General features: G+C 44.5%; 1 protein-coding gene across 1 annotated transcript in view; it reads right to left on the bottom strand.

Annotated features, from left to right (window-relative positions):
- Positions 1-19,836, bottom strand: part of TMEM175 (transmembrane protein 175) — a 668,934-nt gene that overhangs the window by 194,886 nt on the left and 454,212 nt on the right. Inside the window, exon 8 of the mRNA XM_044059461.1 lies at positions 9,415-9,493. Coding sequence (XP_043915396.1) covers positions 9,415-9,493 — 79 coding nt within the window. The remainder of the gene's footprint in view (positions 1-9,414; positions 9,494-19,836) is intronic.

Genomic DNA, 19,836 nt, shown 5'->3' on the forward strand with positions numbered 1-19,836 from the left:
AAGGTACATCCCAAATGGGGCACTGTATTCAATTATGGGCCTGATGAGTGATGAGTAGAGGGGCACAATGACCTCTCTTGATCTAGATGTGAACCCTTTCATGATAAGGTGGGCTACATAGAAGGTCTTTCTAACCACTTTGGCAACGTGATTGTCAAAGGAGAGATTGCTATCTACTTGGGTCCCCAAATCTCTAATTACTTCTTCCGTACTTAATGGATTACCAACTATGTGGTAATTTGTGGGCACTTTGTTTATCCCAAAGGGGATGACTATGCACTTTTTGGTATTTAGCTTTAGGCCATGGCTCTGGCACCAGTTATCCGTCGCTGTGAGACCCTTTTGGAGGATGTTTGTGTCAGTCGGCGAGTCGATTATGGCACCCAGTTTGCAGTCATCTGCGAACTTGGTGAGCCGTAGTCCTCCCATGTTAGCCTGTACCTCAGAGAAATATATACCGAACAAGAGAGGTCCCAGGACTGAGTCTTGTGGGACGCCACTTGTAACTGGTTTAGAGTCTGACATGGCACCTGCAATTCTGACCATGTGGGTTCTATCCCTGAGCCAGTTTGTAACCCATCTTGTGACATAGGGGTTGATATTTAAGCTGGTGAGCTTATTTATGATGCCAGAGTGGGGTATTGTGTCGAAGGCTTTTGCGAGGTCCAGGTAGGCTGTGTGGACTACCTTCCCTTCATCTATGGCCTTGGTGACTGTTTCAAAGAAGTCGACCACGTTCAAGAGGCAAGATCTGCCCTTAAAGCCGAATTGGGTAGGATCCAGTGTTTGGAGGTTCCCAATGTCTTTGTTTATGAGTTTCATGATAATACACTCCATAGCTTTGCAGACCAGGCTAGTCAGGCTTATAAGGCGATAGTTTCCGGGGTCCGTTGTGGCACCACCTTTGTGGAGTGGGACCACTGTTGCTGTACACCATTCCTTGGGTACATATCCTGTAGTAAGGCTGACATTGAACAGTGACTTTATGTGAGGGTTCAATTCTTCTTGGAGTTCGTGTAAGACGCAGCCCGGGACACCGTCCGGTACCATTGATACTGTGTTTTTTGCTTTGGAGAGGGTAGCTCTCACCTGTGAATCTGTGATGTCAGGGAGGCTACACTCTGTTGGGATAGATATTTGCTCTTTTGGGAGGGGAAGGGGGGGGAGAAGTTTGCACTGAACCTGTCTGCCAGGATTTTGGCAATGTCTGTGGGTTCAGTGTATTTTTTGTCATTTTGAACCAACTCAGAGCATATCTGGGAGTTGCCACCCAGGTTCCTGACATAACTAAAGAAGGCCTTATGATTATCTTTAGCATCTTGTGCAATTTGTCTTTCAAAGCTGGCCTTAGATGATTTTATGAGGGATCGTAGTTTCTTGCTAGTACTGATCAGAGATGCCTTCCCTTTTTGGGATTTTGCTCTATCATGTAGTAGCTTCCTCCTTCTGTTGTATAGCTTATTTATGGCTGGGGTCCACCAGACAGGTCTCCTTCCTTTGGAGGAATGAGTCTTGGTTTTATTTGGGATAGCACGATCCATTATTGAGCACGTGCGAGCCTGACTGCCATGTTATAGTTAGCCATTAAGATGTGAACATGTATGTATGTAAGCTCCGTCTGTTAGCCAGTTCGTTTGCATTTTATGATGCTGTTATCCATCCTTATGTGTTTCTATGCATTAAAGGATATAAACGCAATACCCCTCCTGCTTGTCATCTATGCTAGAGAGGGACGAGTGACACCTAGGATCCGACTTGGCCACTTTCTAATGATTCTAGAATCTGAATCTTGAGCTCCTAACTTACCCATAATGCCCCTGACCACTATAACACCTGAGATCAAGTTTGCAGCTATTATATACGTTCTATACATATAATAAAATAATAATGCTATGACAGGACAGTGATAGCTGAAAGATCAGGAGCTCAAACAGGAACTATGGTTCCTAACAATAGTTTTGTTACGTCTCTCCAAAAGAAAAAGGATGGGGGGGGGGGTTGAGGAAGAATGAAAATGGACAACTCAGATGGACCACTGTGGTGAGTAAGTAATTTCTTTATCTGATGTTGTCATTTTCATTTGTTTCTCAACCAATGGGACAGAGTCCCCAGCTACAGTAACCTTGGGTGGCCCTCATGGAAGGATGTTCCAGAGCACCGTGGAACCAAAGGCAGCTATACCCTGGAAATGATATCTAATTTCTAATGCTCAATAAAGGTATGAGTATTAGACCAAGAGGCAGCTGTACAAATATCATCATTAGAAGCTCTTGACCAAAAAGCTGCTGAAGTAGACATTGACCTGGCTGAATGTGCCTTCAATTGTCTAGGCAATGCAATACCTTTCAAAGAGTAGATGTAGGAAATGCAATCTGTCACCCATTTGACCAGAGTAGTCTTAGAAATTGGCCTTCACATTCTTATTTTAGAAAAGGAAACAAGTAGTTGATCAGACTTTCTGAATACTTTTGTTCTGTCCAGATAAAACCACAATTGTCTATGTACATAGGGTGGATGAGGGGTATATTCTCCTTTATTTTCAAATGTAGGGAAGAAAACTAGTAAACTAATGACATGAGTGGTATTATTTTCAGAGGAAACTTTTGGTAAAAAAGGATTTGTGCATAAAGTAACTCACTTTTTGTGAAGAATCAAGTACGGTAGTTTGGAAGATAGTGCTTGAAGTTCTGATACTCACCTTGCAGAGGTTATAGCTACCAAAACAGTTTTTCAAGAAATAAATTTGAGAGCCACCTTAGTTGATGGTTCACAAGGGGAATGTACTAAGGCTTGTAAGACTATGGTGAGATCACAAGGTGGAGTGGGGTCTTTTACTGGAGGTCAAAGTAAGAAGGTACCCCTATGAAAAGCTTTACACAATTTAGATGTTGTTTAAAAGGAAGCATTATCCTGCATATAGCAATTGGAGATGGTTGCCAATTGCACTTTAACAGTGGACAGAAATGATTCATCCTGGAAAATTGAAGCAAGGAAGTCCACTACTGTTGGGATTGGAGCAGTAAAAGATCTAATTGTTTCTGGTGTGTCCAGATAGTGAACCTTCTCCATTTACTCTTGTAGATTTTTCTAGTGGAAGCTTTATGGGAAGATACCAAATTTTTTTGAACTGGAGAGGACAGCCTGGAATGTCTAGCTATCATCAGAATATGAGAAACCATGCTATCAGTTTCAGGCCTACAAGATCTGAGTGAATCTGTCCTGATGGATGAGACAGGAGGTCTGGACTGAGATCCAGAATCCAAGGAGGACATATTAAGTGAGACCAAAGGAAAGGAAAACATACCTGTCACGGCCAAAAGAGAGCAATGAGGATCACTCTGCTCTTCAACCAGTGATTTCTGAAAAAAATATGGGGATGAGAGGTAGGGGTGGATAAGCGTAAATGAGACTAGACTACCAAACATGAACTTGAGCATCTCTCGATGACAGTCTTTGAGGAAGGATCAGGGCAAAAAAAACTACTGCATTTGTTGTTGGAAAGTGATGCTTGATTGCTTGAGAGACCTCTCGTGATGCATGAGGATGGTCCTGCTGAGCCTGTCTGCTAGAATTCTGGACTTCCCCATTATGTACGCTGCTACCACGAAGTGGATGGAATAGATCGCCAATTGCCAAACCCTAACTGCTTCTCGACAAAGGGGATAAAGATCTGGTTTCCCCATTTTCTGATGTTGCAGACTACTGACATGTTATCAGTATGCAACAGTCCCTAGAGGGAGAAGGCTCTGAAAGGCCTACAACACTAAAAGAATCACTCTAGGACTTTGATATGCATATTAGTCTCTTGTACTGACCACATGCCTTAGACCGTCCATCCGAAGAAATGCCCCCACCCCCAGCCCAAAATCTGTGGTCAACATGGTGCTGGGGGAGGAAGGATAAACAGACGCCCTCACAAAATGTCATCAGATTGGATCCACCAAAAAAGAGAATTTCTGCACACTCGAGACAATATTGTGGGATGGCTCAATGGATAATGATAAAATGACCATTGGACCTCTAGTGTCCATTGAAGAATTCTCATGTGTAAGCGAGCTGTGGGAATCAAAGTTATAGTGGCAGCCATTGAACCTAATGCTTTGAAGATCAGTCTTACCAGGGGCGTTAGAATAGAAAGGATTGTCTGATGTAAGTTCTTAATGCAAGAATCCCTTTCTGAATCAGAAAAGCTAGACAGCTGACTGTGTCCAAGCGAGACCCTATGAAATCTATTACTTGGACTGGTTGCAGATGAGATTTTTGCATGTTAATGGTGATTCCCAGTGTAGGTGCTAGGAGGAACAGGTAATCTTTGGCTTTTATAAATAGATGCCCGGTTGATGCGGTCAGGAGTCAGTCATCTAAAAAGGGAAACACTCTGAATCCCAGCAGTCTCCAGGCGAGCTGCTACAATTGCTATACATTTGGTGAACATCCTGGGGGCTGTGGCGAGACCAAAGGTCAGGGCTCTGAATTGGTAATGGCTGGCTCCCAGCCGGAAGCGGAGATATCTTCATTAGTGCCTATTCATTTTGGTGTGATAGCATGCATCTTGTAGGTCGACTGAACACATCCAGTGATCCGTCTGATGAAGTAGTAGAACAGACTGGACCGTGACCATCTGGAATTTGGAGTGCTTTACAAACTGGTTCAGATAAGTTAGGTGCAGAATTGGCCTCGGGTCCCCTGTCTCTTCTGGCACTAAAAAGAACCCTGAGTAAACTCCGGATCCTGTTTCGACTGGTGGGACCTCATGGATGACTCCTGTCTAGCATATTTGCAATTTCTTGAGATGCTAACTTCCTTTGATTGGGTGGAACATCAGAGAAAAGTTTCTTTGGCTTCACTAGAAGTTGTAAAAAGGGAATGAAGTATCTTCTGGATAAGATCATTTGAACCCACAAGTCATTTGCGATGGCTAGTCAGGCATCTTGGTGCAAGGATAGGTGCTCTCGACTGCCTCCAGAGTGGGACAGTCAGGCAACCTTTCAGGAGCACTGGAAGGACTTGTCCACGAACGAATCTCAAGATCCTTGATTCTGCAGACCTCCTCTGCCACGCAGGCGACGTCTACTGTTATAATTGTGTCTCCTCTACTTCTGGAGGAAAATTCTCTGTATGACTCCTGGAAAGGACCTTGAGATTTTGTGAACCACGTTTTCTTACTACCACACTGGCTTCTAGGAAAGGGTCTCTGTGGAGTAGAAAAACAAATTCTAATGTCAGACAAGGGCTTCCCATCCTGTTCACTCTAGTAGAGAGTCTCTTTCACTGTTGGGACAAACATGATGATCCAAAGGGAGCACTGATGAATGATGCTTTGCAAGGTTCCACAAAGTCTCATAACTACTTCCAGGCATGTCTCCTTATGGCTATACCTGAACCAGCCATCCTTGAGGTGCCCTCTTGCAGCATGCAAGATTAACCTCATGGACGCTCAAGATGGACTGTAGGGTGGCCATTCTTGAGGAGAAGGTTTTCTGCTCCTCTGCAGACATGGGCCCTAGGGTAGAATTAAGACCCTCTGTAATCAGGTGAAGTGTGCCAGGTAATTCAGCAATTGCAATGTGAAAACTGCTGATGCATAGACCCGCTTCCCGAATCTGTCCAAAGCCCTAGACTCCCTTATGGGGGGGGGGTGGACAGTGGAGCTCAATTCCGCTAGCTCCTTCTTCATGGCTGCTGCAACAAACATGACATCTACCGGAATATCTTTTGTCCAGTGCTATTTGTTGGGGCACTAAGTATCTTATCTGGTCATTTCAGGATAGGTTCCACTGAGTCCGGTTCCTTCCACACCCTGCGGAAGACAAGATCTATGAAGCTCATCTGCAGGGGGGTAACCTAAGATGTAGATGGGCCAGACCCAAAGGCTTCCAAAAACGCCCATTCCTCCTGGAAAGGGTTTTGGACAGACCAACCACCTTTCTGGCAAAGGATCTCTAGGATGCTTATAAATGAGACATTTTCCAGTGCAGATCTAGGGGACCTTTCTCCCTTATCAAAGTCGGTGTTTTCTGTGAGGGATTCCTGCAGGGAATCCAGGTGCCTCCTATTGCAAGTTCTCTTATGAGGAACCTCCTAAGTGGGATGTTCCAGGGAGGTATCGGAAGAGATAGGGAGCTCCATAGGTGGAACTATTTGGAAGCTCTTCTAGTCTGGCTGTCCCTGAGATGGAGGATGTGAAGGCTCAGATACAGGATCCAGAGAGGGAACAGGATACGGATCCAAGGACGGGACAGTCGACACTATTCTCGGTTGGGAGAAAACCCTCTCCACCACCTTAAAGGCAGACGGACCCAGCGAGACCAAGGAAATACCTCTAGAGTTGAGACCCTCGGAGCAGACAATCCACGGGTCTCACCGATTCTCTGCTCTGAGAGGAGAGCAGGAGCTGAGCTATCAAATGCAGAGGATCCAAGGGGGAAGAGACTGCTCCGAAAACTTCGGAGTCAAAGTCAATCCCTCAGACTCGACACAGACGCTTCAGCTAACACAACTGTCATGCTCCAACAGTCTGAGTCGATCGAGTCAGGGAGGTAGTCAGAGTCAAAGGAGGAAGAACTGTCAGATCCGACATACTGACTTCCGGGGCCTTTGGATCCACTGGCTTTAAAACAAGTGGGTGGATTGGACAAGGAGTAACAACTGGAAAAAAATCAGGTTGGCAGCTTGTGGATCTGGTGGGGGGCAGTCTGGCAAATTCTCCACCTGGATCTGTGTCTTGAGGAATTTCCTCATTATTCTATCCACTTCCACTTTAGAAAGACTATGAGAGGACTTAATGGATGAGGATGTGGAGGCTGGTCTAGAGGACTTCTTGGGAATGTCCTTTAAGAAGGGGGACCTCAGCCTCGTGGGGACAACGGTTCCGGGAGAACCTGGGAACATGGATCCAAGAAGACAGAACTGTAGCCTGTGCTGGATCCAACAATTTTGGAACAATTTTGCACGGTTCTGAAGTTGACGTCTATGAAGGAATCCGGGCAGGAGAGCTCTTATGGTGCTCCCTGGGCTTCTTAGATTTTTCACAAGGGGTTTGAGCCCCTGAAGAAGTACCTGAAGAAGAAGCTGAAGCAGGAAGGAGACCTTTTAAAATGAGTTTGCTCCTCCGATCACTTACAGCTCTAGCACTGAAGGCTGTGCAAATAGCACAGGGAAAATCCTGATGTGCTGGGCCTAAGCAATAAATGTACTTCCTGTGGGCATCAGAATTGGGGATCTTATGCCCCGAGGAAGTTCATTTTTTGAATCCAGTTGGTTTATCTGCCATACCAGAAAAAGGGAAAACAGTTAAAATACAATTTTTTTTTTTCTTAAATAAAGTAAGAAAAAAGGAAAAACTACCAACAATGGCAGTTAAGAAATATACCTGCAGGTATAAGGGAGAAAGAAACTACCAACGATAGAATTTAAAAACTAATTACCAAAAAAAGTTAGCGAAACACAGGTAAGGAGGGAAAAATATATAAAAAAGTTTAAATAGAAGATTAAAGGAGAAAAATACACTGACTGAAGTAGAAAAATAAGCACTCACAACCCCAAAGGAGCTTGGGAAGTTACAATCCCGACTGTCTTGATGAGAAGCAAACAAGATCTGAGGTGTTGTAGTGGTCAGGGGCATTATGGGTAAGGGAGGAGCTCGAGAGTTGGATCCTAAAATCTTTAGAAAGTGGCCGAGTTAGATCCGAGGGTCAGATCTGATCCCACTGGTTGAGGAACAAATTAAAATGACAACATTAATCAACTGTACTTCTCTACATCAGGTTTCTCAAATACTGCTTTAATTTTGAGGATGCCACCATTCTAAGAGTAAAAACCAGGAAAAAGACATATTGCTTGCTCCACCACTTGCCTCAATTTTCTCCATTCCTTGCCCTATCACTTCAGGGCAGGAATATGTTTTTTAAACCCTAAGCATCCTCAGACATGAACATACAGTACTGAAGTGATGCTTGCAAAAAGTGCTGCCTAGAAGAAGCAGTGACCAGGTGAATGCTGGTATTCTGTCTGCAATGGCTAATAGAATACAGACATTTGTACTCACTTCTGGACAATCAAATGAACATTCAATTTTTCAGATAATTTTAGGGAAAAAAGTGGAAGCCCTTTGTCCATTTATTCATTGGTCAAACTAGTCAATTTAACAATCAATTTTAAAATATATATGCTTAGGCAAAATGTACTAACTGATTTAAAATAAAATATTCTACTTAACCCATACTGAAGAATAAAACTGCAGAAATAAATAATTATTTTGAAAAAAAATACTACAAAGGACAGTAAGGTGTTACTGTTTTGCCACTATTTGAAAACTGTGCTGTGTTCCCTCCCTGTGGAAGGGATATTCATTCATTTCACCAAAAGGCAGTAATACACATCACTGTTAGCTAAACTAGTTGCAGTCATTGGCTTACTCACTGCTACAAAAATTCTGAGCTATCTGAGAGCCTGATAGGCAGGATTATATACGTAAGTTATGACTAACCAAAAAGACAGCACTGTAGGCATAACATCTACAGAAAGGACAACAGGCTTCATAATGTCTGTAGCAGCAACATATATTCTATACCTCATTACAAAAAACACAATGGGACTTGTTCTTCCTCCACACCTGCCTACCATTTACTTTACCATATCAGTCTTGATCCCATTCATTCTTCTGCTAGGGTGTCCCCAGCACACGGGCAACAGTCAAGAGGAGGAGCCATGACACAAGCAGCCATGTAGATAGTTAGTGTCATCACCTACATCAACTGATATAGTCTATGAGGGAGTGTCTAATGGACCTAACTCTGCTCCTGTGTAGTTTTCCTAGGCTATTGCATCACTGTGAAGAACTACCATTCTTACGCTAAGTGAAAGGTACTACTGTCACTGGCCTGTTACTGCTAAGCCCACAGCCCTCAGTCTTGTGCCTTTCACTGCCAGCATGTCTCTGCCTGCTGATGATGGAATGGCACAGACAGACTACCCTCATCCCCCAGGATGGGCAAGCCTGCATCGTCCACTCACACTCATCCTTACAAACTCAGCTCCTTCAGTAGCTAAGGTGCTAGTTGAAATCAGGTTTTCTGGGTCACAATCAGAGAAACCTCTATGTATCATGGAGCTGGGTGACTGTAGTATCATTTTTAACAAACAAATGTAGGTTTAATCTTTTTTTCCTCTGAAGTACTGGATTGCAGTTATAATGCAGCAGATAAGGCAGCAGTTGTGAATACTACATTAACTATAACACAATGGACAGGTTAGATGTCTGTACCCAGGATGACACAGGTGACTTGGGCACCAGCTATGTGGTGTACATAGCAGTCTTCAAGAAATTGCTAATACACTGCAGAATATGTTGTTTAAATTTTGACAAATAGGCAGCAGTCTCAGACGGTTGAAAATAAGATACTATGGACCTACCTCTACTTCTTTCCTTCACCCACTTTATTAACTTTAGAAGATGTGGAAGAAAGATAACCAGTACAAGTACAGTATAGGCCTGAAAAGAGAAATATAAGAAGTCAATCTTCAGTTGTGAGCTCATCTATGAAAATGCATCATGTCTACTTAACACAGCTTTGAAAAGAAATACAACTGGGATTTTCTACATCAATATTACTCAAAAAGTCAGAAGAAAACCGCACATCTGGCATAAATTGTATATAGAGAACCACAACACAGCAGTACAGTCTTTTTATGTGAAAGCCAACAAAGCAGCACACTGTTGCTGTGAATTAAGTACTGTTTTCAAGCAGCCGATGTTAACACTGGTTGATAGTCAACATTATCAAACTTTCTAGGAAAGATTTTTTTACTACTCTGTGTCCTAAATCTTCATCAATGAACTAGTATGCTTAACATATTCACTTAACATGCAGGAACCAAACCCTACGTATTAAAAAGTCTCGCGTCCGATGATAGCATCATCACCATCACCATCAATTGCCTTTTTCCCATTTTCTTCATGGGGTCTTGGTATCATATTAACTGTTGCCATCTCTCTTAATTCAATAGGTTCATAGGTAGGTACTAAGCTATCTGCCAGAGGGCATTTAAAAGCTTAGCCAGGGTGTGTCAGCGTTTGCTACCCCATTGATTAATTAACTGAGCCTCTGTCAAGAAGAGCCAATGAAGTGATCCCAGGGGTGTATTTTCTGCTACCCATCCACTCGTCAAGATTTCTCTTGAAGAATGTTAGTGAGGGGCTCTGCCTAATGTAGTTAGGAATTTTGTTCCAAAGCATGGGGAGTCTCTACGACAGGAATCTATCCCTCCAGCATGTTCTATTTATTGTTGTGGTGAGGTTTAGCTCACTAGAGCGAGTGGCTCGTAGTCACTTGGATTTCTTTAGGTGGAGCATGTCCATCAATTCTGAGTTGGACATGGCTTTGTAAGTCAGGTAGAGATCACCTCTGAGTAAGCGATATGTGACTGAGTACAGCTGGAGTTTTTCCAGTCGGGCTGCATAGAACATATGTTTGAGGCCAGTAATCCTCTTGGTGAGGTACTTTTGTGGTCTTTCCAGCTGTTGGAAGTGTCCTGTGAGGTACATCCCAAATGGGGCATTGTACTCTATGATGGGGTCTGATGAGTGACAAGTAGAGGGGCACTATAACCTCTATTTCTAGATGCAAACCCTTTAGTAATTAGATGAGCTACATAGAAGGATTTCCTAACTACTTTGGCAATATGATTGTTAAAGGAGAGATTACTATCGACCTGGGTCCCCAGATAGTACAGTTGTGTACACTTACCATAAATGTAGATGTTCGAGTGTCTTCACTGTTGCAGTCATGACTGCAGGGTTCTCCCCTGCCGGCAGGCAGTCCCCGGTCGGCCAGAATCCCAAAGTCTGGGTCCGGTGTCGGCTGTTCAGCCATGCTCCCTGACGTCAGAGCGCCAGGAGTACAAAGCTGACAGCCGACGCCATGTTCTCCAGTTTTTCTTGCCCCAGATGTCAGGTGCTCCAAAATGAGTAAGATCCCATACCCTTTGCAAATACACCTCAAAAGAAGGGTGAAGAAGGGAACCACAAAAAAGAAAAAATAAGAGGGGACAGGAGGGAGGGAAACCCAGACTGCAACAGTGAAGACACTCGAACATCTACATTTATGGTAAGTGTACACAACTGTACTATGTTCATCGTGTTTCACTGTTGCAGTCATGACTGTAGGGTTGAATCACAAAGCAGAATAAAATGGAGGTGGTCATAAAGAAGAGGGGGTGGCTAAAAGGCAGAAGCAAAGCCTGCCCTAGTAGAGAGGTAGATTGTAGTGCTTGGAAAAAGTATGCACTGAACTCCAAGTTGCAGCTTCCAAAATGTCTTTGGTAGGAACTCCCCTGAGGAAGGCAGCTGAAGTGGCAGCAGCTCTGGTAGAGTGAGTCCTAATACTCCCTGGGGTTTGCTTTCCATGGTGTGAATAACAAAATCTGATTCCATGAGCAATCCATTTAGAAATGGTCTGTTTTGAAATGGCTTTACCTTGGGAACTTGAAGCATAAGAAACAAACAATTGCTCTGATTTCCTGATGTCCTTGGTTCTGTCCAGGTAAAAACGTAGTTGTCTGTGAACATCCAAGGAATGCAAGATCCTTTCCCCCTTAATTTGAGGAGTGGGGAAAAAAGTTGGCAAGTGAATAGTTTGATTTAAAGCCACTTTGGAAACCACCTTAGGCATGAAAGTAGGATTAGTCCTTAAAGACACCCTGTCTTGATGAAAAATAATATAAGGTTCCACAGCCATAAGAGCTTGCAACTCTGAAACCCTCCTGGCAGAGGTCAGAGCTAACAGAATGGCTGTCTTCCAAGATAAAAACTTGATGTCAGAAGTGGCAGCAGGCTCAAAAGGAGGTAAGGTGAGTTTTTCCAAAACATAGTTGAGATCCCAAGCAGGAATGGGAGGAGATCTAGGAGGCCTTAAGTTTTTAGCTCCTCTAAGAAACTGTCTCATGAGCTGATGAGAAAAAATAGGAGGGTCTGTATTATAATGAGCAGAAATAGCAGAAGCATGGATCTTTATGGAAGAGAAAGAGAGACCATTATGTAAGAGGTCTGTCAGGTAAAGTAAAATCAGAGGAATGTTAGGAATAAGAGGATCTGAATCCTGAGCCTGCATCCAGGAGCAAAATCTTTTCCATTTTCCCACATAAGATTTTCTAGTGCTAGGACGTCTGGCTTCTAAAATGACATCCATAACCTGCTTGGGTAGGAGAGAATGAATCAAAGACCCTGAATTAACCAGGCCGCCAGGCTGAGAGTTTTGACATGGGAGTGCAGAACCTGACCCTGGTGCTGGGACAGAAGATTTGGAGTCTGTGGTAATACCCAAGGGGGCTCCAGACAAAGGTTTTTCAGAGTTGGATACCAAAATTGTCAAGGCCAATTTGGGGCCAGCAAAATTATCATCTTGGGCTTGTCCTGTTTGATCTTTAATAACACCCGTGGAAGAAGAGGTAGAGGCGGGAAGGCATACCCTGAGAGATTTCTCCAACTGAATGACAGCGCATCCACTTTCCAAGCTAGCTCGTGGAAAGTCCTGGAGCAAAAAATCTGTAGTTGATGATTGAGGTGGGATGCAAAGAGGTCTATGTGAGGACATCACCAGACTGCTGTAATCATTCTGAATATTTCGGTGTCCAGCTTCCATTCGTGTGGATCCGACAGGTTTCTGCTCAGACGGTCTGCCAGGAAGTTTTGCTTCCCTGGTAGAAACTGAGCTTGAAGGTCCAGTTTGTAAGCTAGAGCTGTGTTCCATAGATTCATGGCTAGTCTGCAAAGGGGGTAGAAATGAGATCCCCCTTGCTTGTTTATGTACCAAATAACTGTGGTGTTGTCTGTCCTTATCAGTAGCTGTCCTGGTTGTAGAAGATTCCTGAAAGCCAATAGAGCATTCTGTACGGCTAACATTTCCTTTAAATTGATATGCAGGAGCTTCTGATCCTTTGTCCAAAGGCCCTGCAGACAGTTGCCCTGATAATGGGCTCCCCATGCATAATCTGAAGCGTCCGTGGTTAGTATCTGAGTGGCTGGAGGCAGACTGAAGGGTTTTCCTATGTTTAGAGTACATGCCTTGGACCACCAAAGGAATTCATTTTGGAGACAAGGCAGGATGGTTATCTGTATGTCTAAACTGTGGCAATGCTGAGACCATACACTTTTTAGGTACCACTGGAATTTCCTCATATGTAGTCTTGCATGTGGTACGAGAAGGCTGCAGGAGGCCATGTAACCCAAAGCCTGCAGGAATTTACTTGCAGAAAGTTGCCAAGGTTTTGAAAGTTGAAGCCAGCTGTAATTGTTTTTCGGATGTCAGAAATGCCATCTGGGTTGTGGTGTTTAGAAGAGCACCCAGAAAAGTTATCTGTTGAGAGGGTGTCAAATTTGACTTTTTTATGTTTACAGAGAATCCCAGGAACATGAGAAGGTTCTGAACAAATTCTAGATGCTGGAGTGAGACATCCTTGCTGTCTGCCTGAATTAGACAATCGTCCAGATAAGGGTAAATTTGAATTCCCTTGAGTCTGCAATAAGCTACTACTGGAGCTAGGCATTTGGTGAAGACCCTGGGCGCAGTAGACAATCCAAAGGGCAGCGCAGAGAATTGATAGTGCCTCGATCCGGCCCTGAACCTGAGGTATTTCCTGCATTCCTGCCTGATGGGAATGTGTAAATATGCCTCCTTTAAATCCAAAGTTACCATCCATGCCTCTTTGGTCAGCATTGGAAGTAGCTGCTGTAGAGTAAGCATCTTGAATTTTGGTACCTCGAGAAAAGTGTTCAAGACTGACAGATCCAGAATGGGTCTCCAAGAATTTGGCTTTCTGGGGACTAGAAAAAGCCTTGAGTAAAAACCTTGTCCCATCTCTGAAAGTGGAACCAGTTCTATGGCTTTCATAGCCAAGAGAGCCTCCACCTGGTTTAAGGCCTCTAACCATTGATGTTTTGGAAGATCCGGCCATCCGCATGGTCTTGGTAGGGTATGAAAATGGAATTTGTAACCTCGTGAAACCACATCCAGAACCCACTTGTCTTGGGTTATATGAGTCCAATTTAGGTGAAAAAGGGAAAGTTTTCCTCCGAGTGGGGCTTCCAGGCAAGAAGTTCCTGCAGCCCAACAGAGGGAGTCATTGAGCCTGTTTTCTATGAGCTTGCGACCTGTCCTCTCCTCTCCTAGGGGTGAAAGCAGTCCACTGTCTTGGTCTATAAGAGGCTTGCGTTTGAGGCCTTCCTCGGGAGCGTCTGTATCTACCCCTCTGAGGCCTGTCAGAATTGGGAAAGGACCAATTATTTGTAGGCCAATTCCTACTAAATCTGGGAGGCTGTACTTGTAAGAAATCTTTAACCGTTTGCATGGATTTTGCCTTGTCCTCCATCTTTTTTATCACCTCTTCAGCCTTAGGTCCAAACAAAACATTATGTTCAACAGGAGCATCCAATAACTTAGATTTTACTTGATCAGGCAAGTTTTGTTCCTTTAACCAAGCGTGCCTTCTAATGACTGTACCAGAGGCAGCAGCCCTACAAGAAGCCTCCAAGGCATCAAATCCACAGTGTAAACCATGCTTCCCAACTTGTTCAGTGGCATGCATTAAGTCATGTAATTCCTTATCATCTGCACAGGCAGAAATGGAAGTTAGCTTTTGATTCAAAACAGACAGAAGAAATTGCTGGTATTTCAGCATATGAAATTGGCAGTTTAAAGCCCTAACAGATAAAGTAGCAGAAGTGTACACTTTTTTGCCCCATCTTTCTAAAGATCTGGAATCCTTCTCAGTGGGAATGGGGTTTTTAGCAGTAGCGGCCTTAACCCCCTTAGGACCTTGAGAAATGGTTTCAGGATCAGCAGTAGGATTCTTGTATAAAAACTGGTGGGAATCAGGGACCCTATAATATCTGTCTGGCTTAACAGGAGCTGGAGGGAAAGAGTCCGGAGTTAAGTTAGCCTCCGAAAAAGCATCATCCACAATATCCAGAATAGGAGGAATAGCCAGGGGTCTATGTTGGGGAAGAAGAAGAAAATCCCTAAGTCTTTTCTTAGATTCCGAGTACTCCTGTCCTTCCCAGTGAAAATGTTCCCTCATTTCATGTAAAGTTTCCCCAAAGAGAAATCCTCAGGGGGAGAAGCTGAAGGAATGGATTCCTCAGCATCAGAGTCCTCATAAGGAGGGAAAGAATAATCCTGGTCAGAAGAAGAAACTGAAGAAACAGAAGCCTGATCAGAGGAGTCATAATACACTTCCTGCCTTGGCCTTTTATCTGGAGGGGGATGTGAACCCCTAATCATAGTAAGTCCTCCGCCATATTAAGTAACTGTTTCTGAGACTTGGGTGCCGGATCAGAAAAGGCCTGAGCTGTAGTCTTTGCTTTGGAAGGAGTCTTTGCCTTTGTCTTTGCCTTTATTAGAAGCTGAGTAGGCCTGAAAACCCCTTTGGAAGCCGGTACCTGCACAGCGGCTCCGGACCCATCCGAAGGAGCATTGTCCAAAGGTCCTGCAACAGAAATATTCAAAGGCCTAGTTGGCTCCTCGTGGGAGTCCGTTTCGGCCATCGGTTCCGAAATGGCCGATGACAGGGGCTGCAAAAGCGCCTCACTGACGACGGTGGAACGTGAAGCTGGCTCTGCTTGTACAATATCATCCGATTTGGACCTCGGAGGCCTGTCTTTATCCTTGCGTTGTTTGTGAACTCCGGTAGCTGGAACCGAATCCGACGACATTTTGTAATTAAAGCGCCTACCGAAGTAATGAAATCCAAAATCGTACCTTCGTTTAATCGTATGCTGATTGAATCTAGCACAAAACCGACAACTAGCTACGTCGTGGTCAGGGCCTAAGCAAGGAATACAGTAAGAATGAAAATCCTTAGGAGGTATTTGCTTCACACAAGAAATACAATTATTAACTTTTTGTGACATCGAACTGGAGCAAGAAAAAAAGTTTCCCCAACGGGGTACTTAGCTTTGAGTAGGAGAAGAAAGTCTTCGGACTGAAGTACAATTAGCAAAAATTGTCACTAGTCAGCCGACCGGCAAATGCGAACTGCTATCACCGCACAGCAAGAAAGACTGGGGAACATGGCGTCGGCTGTCAGCTTTGTACTCCTGGCACTCTGACATCAGGGAGCATGGCTGAACAGCTGACGCCGGACCCAAACTTTGGGATTCTGGCCGACCGGGGACTGCCTGCCGGCAGGAGAGAACCCTACAGTCATGACTGCAACAGTGAAACAAGATGAACATCTCTTATTACCTCTTCTGTATTAAGGGGGCTGCCACCTATGTGGTAATTCATGGGTGTTTTGTTTTTCCCAAATGGGATGACTATGCATATTTTGGCATTTAGCTTGAGACCATGCCTTTGACACCAGGTGTCCGTCTCAGTAAGGCCCTTTTGGAAAATGTCCGTGTCAGCTGGAGAGTCAATTATGGCTCCCAGTTTGCAGTCATCGGCGAACTTGGTTAGCCATAGTCCTCCTGTGTTTGCCTGTACTTCTGAAAAGTATATGCCGAACAGTAGGGGTCCCAGGACTGAGCTTTGTGGGACACCACTTGTGACTGGTTTAGAGTTGGACTTGGAGCCCACTATTCTTACAGAGTGAGTTCTGTCTGTAAGCCAGTTGGCAACCCATCTCGTGATGTAGGGGTTTATGTTCAGGCTGGTGAGTTTTTCTATAATTCCCGAGTGGGGAATGGTGTCAAAAGCCTTGGCGAGGTCAAGGTAGGCTGTGTGAACTACCTTCCCCTCATCTATGGCCTTGGTGACTGTCTTGAAGAAGTCAACCAGGTTTAGTAGGCATGATCTGCCCTTAACAAAGCCGAACTTGGTCGAATCAAGTGTTTGGAGGTTCCCAATGTCTTTGTTAATGAGTTCCATGATGATGCGCTCCATAGCCTTGCAGACCAGGCTAGTCAGGTTTATGGGGCGATAGTTACACCAGGGTCAGAATAGCCGTTGCTGTGCGCCATTCTATGGGAACATAGCCTGTGGAGAGGCTGAGGTTGAACAGTGTGTTTAGGTGGGGGGTTAGTTCATTCTGTAGTTCGTGCAAGACGCAACCTGGGACACCAGCTGGCCCCACTGACGCTGTGCTTTTGGCTTTTGAAAGGACTGTTTTCACCTGTGCGTCTGTGATTTCTGGGACACTACACTTTTCCGGTATTGTTGTGGGCCCTTTTGGGGGTGAGAGGGGGGTGAAGTTTGCACTGAATCTATCTGCCAGGATGTTGGCAATATCAGTGGGTTCAGTATATTTTGTGCTATTTTTCACTAGCTCAGAGCATATCTGTGAGTTGCCACTTAGATTCTTGACATAGCTAAAGAAGGCTTTGTTGTTAACTTTCAAATCCTTGGCTATTTTTCTTTCGAAGTTAGCCTTGAAGGATTTTATGAAGGACCTTAGTTTCTTACTGATACTGATCAGGGATGTCTTTCCTTCCTGGAATTAGCTTTTTTTCTGAACTAATTTCCTCCTTCTGTTGTATAGCCTGTTTATGGCAGGGGTCCACCAGACTGGTTTCCTTCTCTTAGAGGAGTGAGTCTTGATTTTGCCAGGGATGGCATGATCCATGCATCCTTGTAGGTGCTCACAGAGTGCATTTGTAAAGGTTCCTGCATCTTGGACACTGTTATCCTTTAGCGTGGGAGCTGTGAAACTTACCAACTCTGTCTTAAGTAAGGTGAAGTTTGCTATAGAAAAGTTTTTCACCGTGGTTTCCTTGGTTGGAGGTGGTGGTGTGGTGTGGACATCCAGAGTGATTAGTTTATGGTCTGATCTAACTAGTGACGAGTTGACCTCCGGTGTGGAACACCTGTCACCCATTTTGGTGAGGACCAGGTCCAATATGTTTTCACCTCTGGTAGGGGAGTTTACCAGCTGATCCAGGGCATTTGAGTTGATAAATTCCAGGAAGTGCTGGACCTGGGAGTTTGTACTTGAGTAGTTTTCCCAGTTAACGGTAGGGTAACTAAAATCACCCAATATCAGGGTGTTCGGTAGGACCTTCATGTTTTCCAGTGTCTCCAGAAAGGCAGAGTGGTGGTCCTGGGTCATTGAGGGTGCTCTGTAGCAGGCCACAATTTGCATTGCAGATTTGCCTGATGTTAATTGTACATGGATGATCTCGGAGGTATCATGCTGCGCCACTAACCTGGAGGTGTAGGTATCCTTGATGAATATGGATACACCCCCTCCCTTTTGTGTTTCGGTCCATGTTCTGTGGCTGAAATGTGTGGTATGAGTTGTAGTCCGGTAGTCCTGGGGTGCTCTGTGGAGCCTTGAACCAGGTTTCAGTTACTGCACAGATGTCGACGTTCTCCATACTGAGGAATGCTTCAAGCACGTGCATTTTGAGATTTAAACTCCTGGCGTTCAGTAGCATAACCCTCATTTTTTTATTTGTGCTGTTTATGGAGGTGGGTTTGACTTTTGAGCCTTGCCTAAAAAAGGCACTATGGGGGCAGCAAGAGCCTTGGCCAGTATTCGAAAGCCTGGGGGTAACAGGTCCAAGCCGTCTCTTGTGAAGCACCGAGGTTTGTCAAGCATGTCGTCCCAGGCTGACAGACACTGGATCCCCTTTGAATGACACCAGAAGCTTAGCTAATTGTTGAAATTGATAATTTTTTTCTTTATACTGTGGTATCATTCTTGGTGAGGGCAGGATGCCACTCAGGGTCAGGGTCATACCCGCCTGGGCTACATGATCAGAGAGCTCTTCCATGTCTCTTTTCATGTAGTCCAGGGAGGTACGTCTCAGGTCATTCACACCAACATGAACAATGACAGAGTCATATTTGTAATTGTTCTGGAGTGACCTGAGTGCTTGTGTTATGTGGTGGATTCTGGCTCCTGACAGGCAGCTAACAGTAACCTTCTCCTTGTCCAGCCTAGTGAGTGGGACATCAGTGTGCCTGACTGTAGAGTCGCCTATTACTAGTGTGTCAGGTATGTTATTTCGCCTTAAGGGCTGTGATTGTGCGGCACACTGATTTTGTGTTTTATGTGTGTCGGGTTTGTGATGGGAGGTGCAGGTTTTTTGGGTGTCTGCTTTGGGGGTCTGTGATGCTTTTGCAGGTTTTTATTTAGAGCCTCAGAGTATGATTTTGTACATTTATGTGTATTTTTTGCCAGTGCTGGTTTAGTATGTCTGTGTGAGGCTGGAGGTGTGGTGCAAGTGTTAACCTTCTCCTCATGACTGCCTGTTCCAGTCTTGGATGGAGAGAGCTTAGCCGCCAATTTAGCTATATAATTGCATCTCTCGCATATGTTAATGTTTTTTGGTAGGAGGAGAGGGCTGTCTGCGTACATGAGGCAGTTGTAACATTGCCTCAGGATACCCAGGTTCATCAGCTGGACCGGAGAGTATACCTGAAATTGCCCTTTGCTCATGCTTGAATAGTAGGGAGAGCTGCTTGGTCTCTTGGTTGGTGAGGGGTGAATAATGAGCCTTGCCCTGCTGGGCAATCAAGTGTCGGGGTATATTAGTGCTTGATATTAGGTCTGAGCAAGTGCTGGACTGTAGGATGCTTTTTAAGTGCTTAGGTTAAGAGTTAGACTACTTTCAAGGGAAAAACTGAAGAGGAGACTTGGTGGAGCCGGGATAAATTTATCCCTAGTTAACTGGCGCTACCCAGATGTGCAAAACCGGGCAAACGTGTTTTTTACAGCAGGGAAATGAAAGAGATAGAAATTAGCCCAAAATGGCCTATAAATTACTAATTTATGGGCTGGAACCATTCCTCCAGGGACAGATGGCTGCTCAAAGCTCCCTCTCTCACAGGTGAACAGAGAAACCTCCCTCTATCCAAGTAAGGTATGGGCAAACTCAGAAAATTGTAACACAGCCCG

The sequence above is a fragment of the Protopterus annectens genome, chromosome 17.part0 (assembly GCF_019279795.1).
Source record: "Protopterus annectens isolate FY-2018-M chromosome 17.part0, PAN1.0, whole genome shotgun sequence".
NCBI lineage: Eukaryota > Metazoa > Chordata > Ceratodontiformes > Protopteridae > Protopterus > Protopterus annectens.